The sequence below is a fragment of the Martes martes genome (genome assembly GCF_963455335.1).
Source record: "Martes martes genome assembly, chromosome: 16".
In the NCBI taxonomy this organism is placed as follows: Eukaryota; Metazoa; Chordata; class Mammalia; order Carnivora; family Mustelidae; genus Martes; species Martes martes.
This window is the reverse complement of record NC_137904.1, coordinates 39,035,931-39,052,817: the sequence shown is the minus strand read 5'-3', so window position 1 is coordinate 39,052,817 and position 16,887 is coordinate 39,035,931. Positions and strand designations below refer to the sequence as shown.

Below are 16,887 nucleotides of genomic sequence, written 5' to 3'. Positions count from 1 at the left end.
CTCCCCGTTGAGCAGAGAGCCCGATGCGGGGCTCGATCCCAGGACGGTGGGATCGTGACCTGAGCTGAAGTGAAGGCAGAGGCTTTAACCCACTGGGCCACCCAGGCGCCCTATTTCTATCTTTTTTAAAAAGATTTTATTTGTTTGTTTGACACAGAGAAAGAAAGAAAGAGGGCACAGACAAGTAGGGGGAGCAGCAGAGGGAAAGGGATAAGCAAACCTCCCGCTGAGCAGAGAGCCTGATGCGGGGCTCGATCCCAGGACGCTGGGATCAGGACCTAAGCCAAAGGCAGATGCCCAAAGACTGAGCCATCCAGGATCCCCAAGTAAATATATTTTAACTGAATGGAAGTCTCCCCTCTCCGGCCCCTCATTCAGGTAAGGGCCCTCCTTAGGGTCCCTGGACCTATTTCCTGACACTTTGTAAAGTGGCTTCAGGCTTCCTCTCCTTCTTCCCCTCTAGAATGTGTTTTCTGCCGGACGTGGCTAAGTTTTATTTATCACTATACCTCCCAATGCCTAGCAGTTAATGATTTCCAAGGAGTGAAAATTTTTTTTTTAAAGATTCTATTTATTTATTTGACAGAGAGAGATCACAAGTAGGCAGAGAGGCAGGCAGAGAGAGAGGAGGAAGCAGGCTCCCCGCCGAGCAGAGAGCCCAATGCGGGGCTCGATCCCAGGACCCTGGGACCATGACACGAGCCGAAAGCAGAGGCTTTAACCCACTGAGCCACCCAGGCGCCCCTGCCCTGCTTTTTCTTAACGACACTAACATAATGCAGTGTATTACATATCAGTTTGCTTGTTTATTCTTTGTCCCCATTCCCAAACCCACCAAAGCCTCCTAGTTTACTGCCATAACCTCAGGCCCTGGAATAGTGCCCCGCACACAGTAGGTACTCAATAATGCAGTGCTTGATGGGCTGGGAAGAATGAGTCCAGGGAAAGTGAGAAAAACCCACTTCTAGGTCAGGCGCCCGTTCGGACTTCGCGCAAAGTGGGAGCGCCACCTCTCGGGAAGCCAACTTACTCGAGAACGAAGGAAGTGAGTCAGAGAATCTTCGGGGGTGGGGAGGCGAGGAAGGGCGGCGTGCCGGAAGAGCAAGAAAAAGCAGTGTCGGAAGTTAAACGTCGGAATGTTGCTCTCTAGAATGACATCCGACTCCCGAGAGGAAGCGTGGTGCAAAACGGGCTCCCCGGCAGCCGATCCGGAAAGAAGCGTTCCGCGTCTGTGGGTGCCAGGAACCACGTGGGGTTGGGGCGTGTTTCCGGCGCCGGCGTCCCCAGAAGGAGTTGCCGCCGGAGCAGCTGGAGGGGTGAGAGGGGTATGGGGTCCTGAGAAGAAGGGGAGATACTGGGATCGGGGGAGAGAGGAAGGCGACGGCATCGCATGAATTCGGCTCTGAGACGTGGCCAGAGGGATCGGATGGGAGGGCAAGGCAGGGCAGCGCCGGTGAGCAGGTGCAGACCTGTCAGCGCACGTCCCACGCCACGTGGACTTGCCTTTGTCCGTGGCTGACTTTCCCATCGGGCCGCGACCACCCGGGTTGTGCCTTATTTGTCTTCGTCGCGTGCAGTGCTAGGCTCGGAGTTGGGGCTCAGCGAGTTCTTCCTGAATGAATGAATGAGTGAATGAATGAATGAGTATGTGTGTCTCAGTTGGTATGGAGGACATTTATAGGTATACAACGTCTGGGTATGGAGACTATTTGTGGCTCGTTAGCCCGAATCCATGCTTGTCTCGAGCTTGCATTGGGAGTTCCTGCCAGTCCTTGGGTTTTGTCTCTTTTTCTTGGAGGGGCAGGGCGATTACGACCTAAGACATTTTCCCTGCTCGTGTCGAATGCCAGGCCATGTGGCTGGGTACCAGGGAGAGACACAGGCACAAACCAGCCCCGTATACAGGCCGCAGGCCAGTGGGGAGACAGCAACACGAACAAATTAAAATATATTAAGGTGTTCTAAAAAGAGATTAACTGAAGTACAGGAAGATAGAGCCAGGAGGTGGTGTAGCTATCCTCATTAGGGATTGTCTTTCAAGGTCAGGGGCCTCCTCCTTTCCCATCTTGTGGAATCACAGCAGGTCATGAGCCCAGTCTTCTCTGTAAAAGGCAGGATCTGGGCCTCTTTCCTGCCTGATGTCCCATCTCAGATATTACCAACGTCTCTAGTTCTCCCATCATTCCCGTTTTACCGGTTTGTCTGAATATTCATTATGTCTTATGATGTAGCATAAATTGTATCGGGTTGGGAAATCGGGATTTTGGACCTCATTCTGGTGCTCTAGATTTGTTTGGTTGTAAAATTAAGGGGATTATAACAAAATCATCTCTCAAACCTCTTCATTTCTAATACCATGACTGTGGCAGTGGGTCAAACTGTTTCATTCTGCCTTGCACCTGACTGCCGCTTAATCGCTGTAGTTTCCATTCTCTGGATAATTCAGAAAGTGTCTTTTTTTTTTTCATGTCCCCTCCCTTAGTTCTGCCACAGTATTGAGTACAAAATAGATGTTTAATAGTAGCTTTTAAGTCAAATGGGATAGAATTAATAGTCTCTGGTTTTTTGGTTTTGCTCTGTTTTTTGTTTGTTTGTTTGTTTTTTGCTTAGGGAAATTTTTTTTTCTCCTTAAGAACATTTTTTACACATGTGTTAGTCCAGAGTTTTTTCAGTGCTGCTCCTTGTGGCGAACACATTCATACTGTGCAATAGTGCACTATTCCTTTTTTTTTCTTTCTTTTTTTTCAGGTTTTATTTATGTATTTTAGGGAGATAGAGCTGGCATGCCTGAGCAGGGAGGGGCAGAGTAGGAGGGATAAAGAATCTGAAGCAGACTCTGCCCTGAGCGCGGAACCCATTGCAGGGCTTGATCCCCGACCCTGAGACATGACCTGAGCTGAAATCAAGAGTTGGACACTGGACCGATGAGCTCCCCCCAGTCGCCCCTATAGCACACTATTCTTATTGGCAAATACAACTACCACTGTAGGAACGTTGTTTATACCTATTTCTTTAAAATGTGTCTTCAAAGTAGCACAGTATGGTGAACACGCTAGGAACTGGGTTCTTACCAGAGAGACTTGGAGTTGGCATGACAGATTTAAACCAGCTTTATGGGGTAATCCGCTTGAGAAGGATAATGATGTAGGCAGGATAGTCAGTGCTGTTTCATCCTCCCAGCTGTTTATCCTCAGGACCATGGCCAACTGTGAACGCACCTTCATTGCCATCAAGCCTGATGGGGTCCAGCGCAGCCTTGTGGGAGAAATCATCAAGCGTTTTGAGCAAAAGGGATTCCGCCTCGTTGCTATGAAATTAATTCAGGTAAGTGGACTTCATTCTTCATATATCTGTTCTCCTGGAGGTCAGAGGATGATTGTATCTTAGCCTCCCTGTTTTTCCCCTTCCCTCTTTTTTTTTTTAGCTTTCTCTGTGACACATAAGTCCAGAAACCTGGAAACTCCTTGGTGCCCAGTAGGAATCCTACAACAAACCAAGCTACTGAGACTTTGGGAAATAGCCTCCCTTTTCCCTTAGCAATGCAGAGTTCCGCATATTACTGCAGCACTGTGATTTCTTTCTTTTTTTCTTTTTTTTAAGATTTTTATTTTTCTATTTAATTTAATTTATTTTTTTTTAAAAGATTTTATTTATTTATTTGACAGAGACAGAGAGAGCACAGGCAGTGAGGTGCAGCAGAGGGAGAGGGGGAAGCAGGCTTCCCGAGGATCAGGGAGCCCGATGTGGGGCTCAATCCCAGGACTCCGGGATCATGAGCTGAGCTGAAGGCAGAGGCTTAACCAACTGAGCCACCCAGGTGCCCTTAAGATTTTTATTTTTAAGTAATCGCCACACCCAGTGTGGGGCTCAGACTCAGGCAGGAGATCAGGAGTCACATGCTCCACTGACTGAGCCAGCCACACACCCCTTTTTTCTTTTCTTTTTTTTTCCCTTCAAAAAAAAATTTTTTTTTTAAGATTTTATTTATTAATTTGACAGATCGCAAGTAGGCAGAGAGGCAGGCATGGGGAGGGGGAAACAGGCTCCCTGCCTAGCAGAGAGCCCGATGTGGGGCCCGATCCCAGGACCCTGGGATCATGACCTGAGCTGAAGGCAGAGGCTTTGACCTACTGAGCCACCCAGGTGCCCCCCCTTCAAATTTTTATTTAAATTCTAGTTCGTTCACATACTGTGCAATACTTTTTTCAGGAGAGCACTGTGCTTTCTGACTCAGAGTCCTGGTGGGTATGTTTGAGCTCCTGGTCCTGAGCTTCCTGAGCAAATTTCAGAGAACTTCTCACTCCTCCTGCACCCCCCTCACTGAGCCAGGTTGATCCTCAGCAAGGAGATTTTTTCATCCTTATTTACTGTCCACTTAGTGTCTAATGTCTAGTAGGCACCATCAGGTCATGTTGGGGGGAAAGCTGTGGTTTTGCCCTTGGGAGGCCTGCCTGAAAACAGCAGAGAGCAGAAACTCTTGCAAGACACCTACCTACAAGGCAGTATTTCAAAAAGTGAAAAGGAGGGGGCACCTGGGTGACACAGTTGGTTAAGCGTCAGACTCTTGGTTTCAGCTCAGGTCGTGATCTCAGGGTCATGGGATGGAGCCCTGTGATAGGCTCTGTACTATCTGTACTATTTAGGGGTGCCCCTAAAATATTTTTTAAAAATTAAAAAAATAGAGGCGCCTGGGTGGCTCAGTGGGTTAAAGCCTCTGCCTTCAGCTCAGGTCATGATCCCAGCGTCCTGGGATCGAGCCCCGAATCAGGCTCTCTGCTCAGCAGGGAGCCTGCTCCCCCCTCTCTCTGCCTACTTGTGATCTCTGTCTGTCAAATAAATAAATAAAATCTTTTTAAAAAAAATTTAAAAAATGAAAAGGATGTGGGCTTGAGGAAGAATGGGAGGAGGGACAGCTGCCAGGAGTTTGCCAAGTTGTTTATATCTGACATGGGGGAGGGAAGAGAGGGAAAACTTGATGTCCCCCCCTCCAAAAAAAACCTGTAATCTGTTCCACAGACTAAAAATAACCAGCACCGGGGCACCTGGGTGGCTCAGTTGGTTAAGCATCTGCCTTCAGCTCAGGTCATGATCCCAGGGGCCTGCCCCCCATTGGGCTCCCTGTTCAGCAGGGAGTCTGCTTTTCCCTCTATCCCTCCCCCCTGCTTATGCTCTCTCTCTCTGTCTCTCTCTCTCTGTGTAAATAAGTTAAAAGAAATCTTAAAAAAAAAAAAATAGGGGCGCCTGGGTGGCTCAGTGGGTTAAAGCCTCTGCTTTCAGCTCAGGTCATGATCCTAGGGTCCTGGGATCGAGCCCCATGTCGGGCTCTCTGCTCAGCAGGGGGCCTGCTTCCTCTTCTCTCTCTGCCTGCCTCTCTGCCAGCTTATGATCTCTGTCAAATAAATGAATAAAATCTTTAAAAAAAAAAAAAAAGATAACCAGAATCCCCCCGCCCCCCAAAAACCAATTTGAACCAATTAGTAGAATTGAAAGAGTGTTGAGGGAAGGACAGATCCAGTCGCCGTGTGTCGGGAGACCACCACTACCAGTCTTCCGTTGGCACTGGGGCATGGCTAGAGTGTATTGCTGAGGGGGCATGGTCACTTGGCTGTGTCCTTTTACTCTGGCAAGGAACGGCCAACCGGAGGCAGAGTGATGGGCCGCTCTGGCTGTGCTTTCTGGCAGCGGCTGTCTGCAGTCGTGGGCAGGAGTGCAGTGCACAGGGTACAGAACTGGGAGAACGCAGGGTCTTTGTCAGACCCTGAACAAGCCTGTGTGCCTTGAGAGAGCCTGGCTGAGGGAGTCGGAATCGCCAAGCAGGTGGTTTGCTCTCTGGCTGACTTGTTTTGTCCCCACACACCAGCCTTGCAGAGGGAGAGTTTCTAAGTCCTTCTTCAGCGAACTTCTTTATTGCTGGATGTCATGTACTTTTGAGTGGTTTGTGAAATACTTGTGGGGATCACACAGTTGTCCCAGCTGGTCCCTGGCCTTCCTCTCCTGAGTAAACGTGCCATCTCCCTGGGACATGGCTGGCTTCAGTTTTCTTCCCGTCGAATGCCAAGACCCCACCACCCCTGACTTCCCCCTGACATTTGAGTTGAGGCTTGTTCTCAATGAATGGAAATTCATCGTATTGTTAGTTTTACTGTCTAAAATGGCATGGCCGGATCTGATTCTAATGTTCTGTGGTTTTATTCCCAAAGCTGAAGCACTTTGAGTCTCTGTGGCATCGCTCGCCTCTGGTACTGGTGGGAGTGGATTGCGCTACAACAGAATCAGTGAGCTAAGAGCTCACATTTTATTTTACTTATTTATTTTTAAGATTTTGTTTATTTGACAGAGACACAGCGAGAGAGGGAACACAAGCAGGGGAAGTGGGAGAGGGAAAAGCTGCTGAGCAGGGAGCCTGATGCAGGGCTTGATCCCAGGACCCTGGGATCCCATGACCTGAGCCCAAGGCAGACGCTTAACGACTGAGCCACCCAGGCACCCCAAGTGCTCACATTTTAGACAGCAGTGAGTGGGAAATAACTAGATTGTTAGTTCTTAGAAGGCTTGGGGGGCCAGTTCTCATTCTTTGTCCTGCACAATAGGCTTCTGAAGACCTTCTCAAGGAGCACTACATCGACCTGAAGGACCGTCCCTTCTTTGCCAGCTTGGTCAAGTACATGCAGTCAGGGCCCGTGGTTGCCATGGTGAGTGTGCATGGGCGAGATATCGATGTGAACGACTCCACTGGGAGCTGAGTGTGAGGCGTGTGATTCCTGCCTCTGACGTCAGGTCCTCACTGATACAGAGGAGATGTATCAGGGACTGGGAGGATTGGGCAGTTAGGATGTGAGTTAGCTCTCTGACCCACCGAAGGCGCGATGCTTTTGTTTGCTAAACTGAGGACCCACAGCGACTCATAGCTGGGAGCAATCAGGAGAGGTTGGCCTGATTCTATACTTCAGGAGGGCAACAAGATTGTCTCTTGCTTCCTGCAGTGATTTTCCTCCAAGTATGTATTGGTTATCATTGTGCCAGGCTCTCTTCCAGACACCGGGGATACAGTCATGAATGAGACAAATAAGTACTTATTTTCATAGCTTTGCTCACCTATACATCTTGAAGGCAGATAATGAAGAAAAAATACATATGTGTATGCTAATGATTAGTGTATGCACAGAAATGAAATAGGGTGATAGGACAGCAGTGGCCACTTTAGATTAGGTGGTTAAGGAGCATGCTTTTTGAGCTGAGATCGGAGTGAGAAGAAAGATCCAGACTTAACACAAAATCACGCTGAAGAACCATCTCAACAACATGTGCAAAGGGCCTGAACTTTCTGAAGTACAGAAAGAAGGCTGGAGCCTGGTAGGTGAAAGAGAAGGTCAGATGGTAAAAGTTCAGAGGCATGGGCCTGGGCCAGATCAGGTAGGGTTGTGCTGGCCATGCACTTCCTGAGCTCCCAGACGGACGCTAGGGGAGGTCTAATGAGGCATTTCTAAAAGGCTGCTCTGGCTGCTCTGTCGGGAATGGATTGTAGAAAAGCAGGAGTGGGAGCAGGGAGACTAGTATTCCCAGTGCTGGAACAAGTAGCTGCTCCATAATTATTCCTTCAGGGTTAAGGGGGCTTTTTGTTTTCTTTTTTTGAATTGATAGATTCCAGATTTTCTGCTGAGATGGGTTTTCTTCCTTGACCATATATTCTTTTATCCTTGGAGGTCTGGGAGGGCCTGAATGTGGTGAAGACAGGCCGAGTGATGCTCGGGGAGACCAACCCTGCAGACTCCAAGCCTGGGACCATCCGTGGGGACTTCTGCATCCAAGTTGGCAGGTGGGAGTGGGTGCTTTTGCCTTTTTCCAAAATCTGAGTTAGGTGACATAAGCATTTGGGTTCCTCGGGCTCTTGGCTGGCTCAGTTGGTAGAGCATGTGACTGTAGATCTTGGGGTTTTAAGTTTGAGCCCAGCACTACTTTGGGTGTAGAGATTACTTAAAAAAAAAGAAAAAAGAAAAAGAAAAGAGGGGCGCCTGGGTGGCTCTGTGGGTTAAAGCCTCTGCCTTCGGCTTGGGTCATGATCCCAGGATCCTGGGATCGAGCCCCGAATCAGGCTGTCTGCTCAGCAGGGAGCCTGCTTCCCTCTCTCTCTGCCTGCCTCTCTCCCTACTTGTGATCTCTGTCTGTCAAATAAAAAAAAAAGAAAAAAGAAAAAAAGATCTTTTTTTTTTTAAAGATTTTATTTATTTATTTCACAGACAGAGATCACAAGTAGGCAGAGAGGCAGACAGAGAGAGGGAAGCAGGCTCCCTGCTGAGCAGAGAGCCTGATGCGGGGCTCGATCCCAGGATCCTGGGATCATGACCTGAGCCGAAGGCAGAGGCTTTAACCCACTGAGCCACCCAGGCGCCCCAAGAAAAAAAGATCTTAAAAAAAAAAAAAAATTGGGTTCCCGAGGTCGGGATGGACATGATACCATAGGCAGATCAATTTAAAATCAGTTCTTTTGTTTCTTTCTCTCTGAAATTGGTGCTTGACTTGGCGAGTTCTCTGCTCTCGGCCGTCAGCAGTCAGCATCCCTGTGGTTGCGCCTGGCTTGGGAGGGTAGAACCGGGTACAGCACCAAATGCTGGCCAGAGTCCCCTCTCTGCTCCCGTTGGTGTTGCTCCGAGTACTGGAACACAGGGAGGGCATTCTTCACCCTCACCTGAACTGCGGTTGTGGGCTGTTTATTTTACCGTGGACTCGGGTGCGGGGGGCTCTGGCTTTTTCTGCTGCAGGGGCTGTCAGCTTTCTGGCACTGGGAGCCGGGGGGCTTCCGGGCTGTTGAATCCTTTGGGTCTCGGTAACGGGGCCCTCTCTCTCCCCCATCCAGGAACATTATCCATGGCAGCGACTCTGTGGAGAGTGCGGAGAAGGAGATCGGCTTGTGGTTCCAGCCTGAAGAGCTGGTAGATTACAAGAGCTGTGCTCAGAGCTGGATCTACGAGTGACCGGAGAGCAGACCTCCATGCTTTGTTCATTCCGTTCCCTCTCCCTCCCCTGAGCAGGGGGCCAGGCTCTCAACAAACTCACTTAATTTTGAGAACTTCCTTTTAACCTGGAGGGCATCTCCTGGAGCTGGATGTGCTCACTGTACAGTATTATGTGCTGCCGTCAAATTAAAATATTTCATCCCAACATAGGATTCATCGAGTTGGTTACTTTGTAATGCCCTATTGCTTTGTATTCTTTTTTCTTTCCCATTTATGCCGGTAACCTGAGGGGACAGAGAGTGTAAATACTATGTAAATTATTTTTGTTGGCCTGAGATCTCTCTTTTTCTCTCTCTTTCTCTTTGCCCATCCTTCCTTTTACTCCTGTATCCCATCCGCTCTTGGCTCTGAGCCAGTCAGTAGTCATCTAGGAAGATCTGCTAGTTGCCAAGATTGTACAGGGGGCAGAGGATTCCCTGGAAATAAGAGATACCCTTCCTGCTCTTGAGAAGCTCTCAGGGCCTCAGCGGATTGGGGAGTGTGAGTTATAACTACTCCCAAAACAGAAAAGCTGGATAGTGGGCCTGGCCCCGGAAGAACATCAGAAAAAGCAGGTGAAATCTTGTGAGTAGCTTTGATTTGTTAGGGCGCTGATTTGGTTGCTTTAATAGAGGCAAGATGGAAATTTCCTTCTCTTTTATTTAAAAGTCTAAACTAGAAATCTAACGTACAGCCCTGGGTCCATTGTTCACAATGCTGCGTCGTGTACTTGAAATTTGCAAAGAGGATAGATCTTAAATGTGCTCACACACACACAAATGAACATGGTAACGATATGAAGTGTTACGTTCCATAGCTTAATTGTGATCATTGCACTGTATATGTAAATTAAAACAGGTTATATACCTTAAATACAGAACACATTTTGTCAGTTATACCTCAGTAAAACTGCAAAAAGTCCAAGTGGCTAAGTAGGGGTGGTGATGGCAGTGAGGTTCTGATCCTTGAGGTTGTCCGGGGGCTGATTCTAACCATGCCTTGTCCCCTACGTGTGCCTAATGGCAGGTTGGGAAGGAAAGTGGATTGTTCCTTTCTTTGAAGGGTGTCACCGTGAATCTACCACCTTCACTCCCCCTCCCATCTCATTGGCTAGAACGTCATGTGCAAGCCTCGCCCTGCAAGAGAACGTGGAAAATGTTTTTATCTGGGCACCCTCGTGGCTAGAAAACACTTCAGAGCTCGCCTATGAGAAGGGGGAAGCTAAGAATACATCTTGGGGACAATTACTTTTGCTACAAACTTCAAGGTTTCTTTCCTGCTCTTTTCCCTGTTCACCTGGCTTTGGTAGAGGCAGGGGAGCTGAGGGGAACTGGGTTGGGGGCTGCTGTGTGTCTCCACCTTCATTGGGGTGCACCTGACCAAATCGTAAGATTACTTGAAGGGTGCAGGGAGAGTTGACAGGTGTACACGCTCCCTGACGGCACACGGGAGAAGAATGAGGCACAAACAAGGTAGCTGTAAGAGAGAGGGAGCCGCGGACGACAGCTGGAAGGACTGTCACCCGGAACAACTCCTCAGTCACCTGCTTATTAGATACAAGATGACCAACAAAGGAGAAGAAGGTTAGAATTAGCCATAGGTCTTGTAGGTAAACAAGAAGGAATGTGAGTCATATGTTGATCACAAGTCTTACAGGTAAACAAGAAGACTTGTTCACTGGTCCGGCAGTGAGGAATTTGTTGAGCAAGCGCAGAGGCTTTCTCTGAGGCCGGGGAGACTACAAAAAAGGGACGCAGGCAGGGAAGCAGGTGGTGGTCCGCCCTGAGAGAGCGGAGCATCCCTGGCTGCTCGGGCATTTCCAGCTGCTCTGCTTCAGGAACGGCTTCAGGGACGTGTATCATCCTTTCCACCAGAGGCCTGCTGCTAGTACATATTTTTCTCAAGGTCATCTTTAAGCATGCTTGCGTGACCAGTACAACTCCTCATTAGTTGTATTTTAAGCAGTATATTATTCCGAGGTTCTAAGGGGAGATTACATTGTGAAAGGATTTCCTCCATGGGGCAGGGGGATGGGGTGGGGGGGCTACTTTCCTTCCAGGCAGCAGAGAACTAGATGCATTTCTGTTTCCCTGTTGGGGGAAAGTACTCGCACCTTTGGGGAATGATTGTGTGTGCAGTGAGACGGCAGGGTCACACCTTGCCCAGTTAAGGGCTGTCTTTGCAGAAGGGCAGGGAATGTGAAAGGCAAAAGGCTGCTTTGGACCGTACCGCAGGAGCTAGAGTGACTGGACCAACGGGGCAAACAGCTCTCCAGAGCAATCTCCAGTGAAATTCCCAGACCCTGACCCACAGTTGACATTGGATAACGCTGAAAAGGAAGCCCAAATTTGGGCTTTACCTTGAAGCCAAAGGGAACATTGGCTGTCTCTTCTCCAGAAGGAGAATTGGGTTTTAATGCTTTGCACCTAGCAGTGTGGGAAGGCAAGAAGGTGCCACAGAGGGCTGAATTGGCCCCTTGAAGCCAGGGCCAGGTTTGCAGGTTAGCTCGGGGGAGGCCCAAACAGACCAGGTTCCACACTCCGTACTGACAAAACCCAAAGGCTGACCAGTTGAGGCGGAACAAGAAGAGAATTTATCTCTGGGAGGCCAACACTGGAAACACCGGACTAACATCTCTCTCAAAGACTCAAAAGTGCTGAAAATATTTCCAGGTTTCCATATGGAAACGGACAAAGGTCGGTGTGTACCGGCAGGTAGGTACTGAAGGTCAAGTCCATCAGTGTCTTGGGGTTGGTCCTGCAGGGTCCTCCCTGTTGCTTGAGGGGGTAGTTTCGGTTCCCATCAGGGAATGCTTCGCCTGCAGGGGCTTCTCCCAGAGTTAAGAGATAAACTAGGAAGAATTTAGTCACCTGGAGGGTTTGAGGTCAAAATGGAGGTAGCTGAAGTCTCTCTACCTGGCGGGTACTGGTTATCAGGGCGGTCACTGCCAGCAGTCGGGTGAGGCCCGCGGGGCCCACCGTCAGCTCACGGTCCCGAGCAGGGACAGACACGAGGCCTGGGACCATCTCAGGGACAAGCATTGCTGGACTGCTGACCGCACCGGCGGTAAGGAGGGACTCGCTGCCTCCGCACCGAAGCCGAGAACCGCCCGAGGGTGGGGAGCTGTGTGCAGACGCGCCAGGTCTGATTGCTGGGAGACCATCTAGAACCGTGTCAGGATGTGTCTCGGGCTGGGGCAGCTCACCGCACAGGGAGTATGAGTGTGTGCGTGCGGGCGTGCGCGCGTGTGGCAGGAGGGACTGCGGGGAGGGCTGCGGCCCGGACGGGCTGAGTTCCCGCCGCGGGGCAGCGCCCCCTCCCGACACTACCCCTCCAGGACACCCCCCTCCCCAACCGGGAGAGGAAGCCACTTCCTGCTCCCGAGCCCCTTCGCCTCCTTGCCTGCCCGGGGCGTGGACAGCGGTCTCGGGCCGCGTCGGCCTCGCGGGTTGGGCGGCGGGGCGTCCGGGGTGTGGCCGTCGCGCGTCCCTCCTCCCGATCGGCTCCCGGCCCCGCCGCTCGCTCCACGTCTCGTCTCCCGCCCCGCCGCGCAGCCTGCTTCCCGGTAAGGCGCTGGGGGCGCTTTTCCTCGCCGCCCCCCGGGCACCCCTCCCCCGCCCCCAGCGGACGCGCTCGCCCCCCCGCCCTCCCCCGGGCCCTGCGCCGGGTCCCCTTCCGCGGGGCGGCGGCCGGCGGGCTCGTGTCCCCGAGGAGCGGACGGAGGGGCCGGAGCGCCCACGGGGTGGGGGGTGGGGGGGCGCGGGCCGGGGGAGGGCGGCCGGGATCCTGTGTCCCCGAGGCCGCGGGCCCTGAGCCGATCTGTCGCCCGCAGGCCATGGCCCACCAGGAGCGCACGTTCATCGCCATCAAGCCGGACGGCGTGCAGCGCGGCCTGGTGGGCGAGATCATCAAGCGCTTCGAGCAGAAGGGGTTCCGCCTCGTGGCCATGAAGTTCCTGCAGGTAACGCGGGCCCCCCAATACCCCGCTCCTCCGCCGGCGCGCCCACGGACGCCTCCCGCGCCCCGAGGACTTCCCCCCTCCCCCTTGCGGCCCCCGCGGCGATCGCGGCCCTGGGGCCAGCGGGCACAGGCGCCCTCGCAAGGTTAAGCGGAGGTGACTTGACGGCCCGGGGAGCAGGGCCCGCGGGGAGCGGAGGAAACTGTCCCCCGGCCCGGCCACGCGGGCCACACGTGCCCACGGTGCGGGCAGACGGAGCTCCCTCCGGTTTAGGGCAGGGCCCGCTATTTCCACACTTTACATGTGGGCCACAGATCTGGACCTTTAGGGAGAGGTATTGAAATCTTAACCAAGCCCATCTGGGATGAGAACATTCTCGGTTAGCATGTGAAATGTTGAAAAGGGAGCTAGAAATGGGCCAGAAGAGTTGACATGATCTCTCTCAGACGTATCTTCCTCAAAGGCAGCCAACGCTTAACACTCCACATCCAGATTCTCAGTCCACGTGCTTCTTACGATGGTATCCGCCCTAACAGCATTGACATTTTGAGGGTGTCATCATGATCAGACCAGTGTTTCGTCTACAGGAGTATCAGTGTCGGGGTTTGGGTGGGATTTCAATATGCACCTTATGAATGTGAGCTAACATATGGTACAGGACTTGGCGAACCTGTCTTGGGGAGGGGGGCTTCTGAGGATGGGACAGTCGTACTTCAACCTTTCCAGTGTACTTCCTAATGGCGACCTCCTGTTGCATGCCAGGCCTCTCAGGAGCTTCTGAAGCAGCACTACATTGACCTGAAGGACCGTCCCTTCTTCCCAGGGCTGGTGAAGTACATGAACTCCGGGCCGGTTGTGGCCATGGCAAGTGCTTGCGGGGGCCTGAACTGGGGGGGCTGGGAATAAGGGCTGGTACAGAACCAGTCATCTTCCCCAGCCACTCCAAATTCCTTGTTTTACAAATGGAGCCTGCTGGAGTCACTTAGTGAACAGAACAACTAGGAGCTTGGGAAGAAAAAGCAAGGAGAAGCAGAATCAGACCTTAGGAAAAAAGTTCTCTATGGCCCCGTGGTAGAAATGGAGCAGTCTCTTTCCTCCTCTGGCATTCATGTCCAGCTGGGAATGAAGAGGAGTAGAAAGTTCAGGAGGGAAAAAAAAAAAAGTTCAGGAGGGAGGCACTGAAGTCGGGCCCCGATTCTCAGAGGATGGCTCTTTGTTCTTCCTGTTCTCCCTGGACTGCACCTAGGCTTCCGTGGGAATCCTCACCATGTCCTGTACTAATGTCCCCTGACCCTTCCAGCCCGATCACTGCCTCTACCCCTTCATCACTGTTTGTTCTCCTGCTGGTGGCTGCCTGAGGTTCTTCTGTCCTGTTCGTCTTCCTCTTGGGTGGGAAGTCCCCAAGTTGGGTAGCGGGGTTCTCTGTATGGGAGTAGTATACCAGGCATGGAGCCTGGAGCATCACTACAGGCCTCTGCTGTCTAGTGCTGGGGCGAGCTGCTTAATGGGTCCAGCAGGTCTGCTGGAAGCGAGCCCTGAGGCCGGGGTGAAGGTTTGTACTGAGGGGTCCCAAGTGACAGATCTGATGCAGTTCCTCTTCCTGACTGTTCCCAGGTCTGGGAGGGACTGAATGTGGTGAAGACGGGGCGGATGATGCTTGGGGAGACCAACCCAGCGGATTCTAAGCCAGGCACCATTCGTGGGGACTTCTGCATTCAAGTTGGCAGGTAAGCCCTAGGGGTGCGGATGACTTTTTCTCAAAGGCACTTCAGTGGGGGTATGAAGCATGGTTGGTGTATCCCAAATTTAGGAACATTGGAACTTCTAAAATTAGGTGGTGGCGATCACTGGTTGGAAGTTTCTTCCATAGTTATTTCCCTAGGCTACCTAAAATTTTACCTAAGGCCTCGCACAAGGGATCTGCATGTGGTAGGTCCCGTGGGACGCAGCAGAAGGCAAGGAGTGTGGGGAGGGCCTCGGCCCTGCTCCTAGTGGTGCAGTGGCCGTGGCTGGGCCACTTAACTTTTTGGTTTCCTCACTGTATAAAATATATACAAACACGGGGCGCCTGGGTGGCTCAGTGGGTTAAGCCTCTGCCTTCAGCTCAGGTTGTGATCTCAGGGTCCTGGGATCGAGCCCCGCATCGGGCTCTCTGCTCGACAGGAAGCCTGCTTCCCCACCTCTCTCTGCCTGCCTGTCTGCCTATTGTGATCTCTGTCTGTCAAATAAATAAATAAAATCTTTAAAAAAAATTTGCACAAACACTTGGTACAGAGTTTTAAGATCCAAATGGAATAAAGGGATTTCAGGGAGCATGAATGTTTGGGCTGGGCTGTGCAAATGAGCGTTGCAAGAACACGCAGCAGAAATGGCCCTTGATCCTGCCTAGTTTGGTTACTGGTCTGGTTATCCCTAGGTTTCAAAATTCAAGAAGTAATGTTTTGTGGCAGAGCAGTCTTGGGGTACAAGCCCTGTTTTGGAAACTTGGGAGTATAATAAAGTTGAGCCAGGGGATACTTTTGATCGAATACATATATAATTTTATCTATTTCCTTATTTTAAGAGATAGCATGTGTGCAGAGGCTTGGGGAATGGGTGGGAGAGGAGCAGAGGGAAAGAGAACCCCAAGCTGACTCTGTGCTGACTGCCTAGCTCCCCACACAGGGCTCAATCTCACGACCCTGAGATCACGACCCAGGCCAAAATCAAGAGTCGGATGCTCAACTGACTGAGCACCCAGCCCTCTCCCCCACTAGTCTTATAGTTGCTTTTAAGAGGAAATACTTCGGGGGCTCCTGGGTGGCTCAGTGGGTTAAAGCCTCTGCCTTCGGCTCAGGTCATCTCGGGGTCCTGGGATCGAGCCCCGCATGGGGCTCTCTGCTTGGCGGGGAGCCTGCTTCCCCATCTCTCTCTGCCTGCCTTTCTGCCTACTTGTGATTTCTGCCTGTCAAATAAATAAATACATAAACAGAAATCTTAAAAAGAAAAAAAAAAAGAGGAAATATTTTGGGGGTAGTTCAAGTGGCAGTTTGGCCAAAAAAGTCTATAGTGACCATCCTTTGCCTTAGCCATAAACAGACTTTGGCACTTTAAAATGTGGTAACCTGGGGCACCTGGGTGACTCAGTCAGTGAAGTGTCTTGACTCTTGACCTCAGCTCAGGTCTTGATCCCAGGGTTGTGAGTTCAAGCCCTATGTTGGGCTCCATGCTGGGTGTGGAGCCTACTTTAAAAAAAAAAATGTGGTAACTAGTAATTGTTGTTTTTCTTAGGAACATCATTCATGGCAGTGATTCAGTGAAAAGTGCAGAGAAAGAAATCAGCCTCTGGTTCAAGCCTGAAGAGTTGGTGGACTATAAGTCTTGTGCTTTTGACTGGATCTATGAATAAAGGCGGACAAAGCCTCAGTCCCCTTTGGCCCCACTTGACGTGTCCCTGGACACAACTCTTCATTCCAGTGACGTGGAAGTAATAGAATCAATCTTTCTTTTCTAAAACCTACTTACCAATAAAGCCTTTGGAAACTGGTGCAACTTCCTGTGCTTACTTGATATTACCCTAGAAGAAATGACTTGGTTCCTTGGCTTTCATGGCATTATCCAGAACGATAATGCTTGCTGCTTGCCGTGGAAGAATGATCTGACCCTTCTCAGCGAAGTGCTAGACTCTGGGAGGTAGAGTAGAGAGGCTGAAGAGGACAAACGTGGCACTGACCGTGTATCCAAACTAAAAAGGAAATAATGAAAATATCCCGACCACCTTAGAGGATGTAGAAACGCGTATTTTTGGACAGTGAATTTGTTGAAACCCGGGTGAAACACAGAGTAGTCAAGTTGTCCAGATTTACATCTTTGTTGACTGATCACTGGGCAAGTTATGAGGAAATGGAAGTCTAATGACATCTGTAACATGAGGATCACTGCTGCACTGCAGGTTTA

At 50.9% G+C, this 16,887-nt stretch overlaps 2 protein-coding genes across 4 annotated transcripts; both read left to right on the top strand.

The window, feature by feature from the left end:
- The first annotated feature begins 1,195 nt into the window (after positions 1–1,195).
- LOC308356899 (nucleoside diphosphate kinase A) lies at positions 1,196–9,161 on the top strand. 3 transcript variants are annotated; one of them, XM_080826260.1, is made up of 5 exons: positions 1,196–1,316; positions 3,195–3,324; positions 6,591–6,692; positions 7,704–7,816; positions 8,855–9,161. In XM_080826260.1, exons 2-5 carry the CDS (start codon positions 3,199–3,201, stop codon positions 8,970–8,972), a joined length of 459 nt encoding a protein of 152 aa, XP_080682386.1. In that variant the 5' UTR covers positions 1,196–1,316; positions 3,195–3,198; the 3' UTR covers positions 8,973–9,161. The 3 variants fall into 3 exon arrangements, with proteins under 3 accessions (XP_080682386.1, XP_080682387.1, XP_080682388.1); XM_080826261.1 differs by having other exon boundaries at positions 1,242–1,316; positions 3,181–3,324; XM_080826262.1 differs by having other exon boundaries at positions 1,312–1,453.
- A 3,035-nt stretch (positions 9,162–12,196) lies between these two features.
- LOC308356898 (nucleoside diphosphate kinase B) lies at positions 12,197–16,477 on the top strand. Its single transcript, XM_080826259.1, has 5 exons — positions 12,197–12,558; positions 12,826–12,954; positions 13,714–13,815; positions 14,566–14,678; positions 16,222–16,477. Exons 2-5 carry the CDS (start codon positions 12,829–12,831, stop codon positions 16,337–16,339), a joined length of 459 nt encoding a protein of 152 aa, XP_080682385.1. The 5' UTR covers positions 12,197–12,558; positions 12,826–12,828; the 3' UTR covers positions 16,340–16,477.
- Positions 16,478–16,887: the final 410 nt, after the last annotated feature.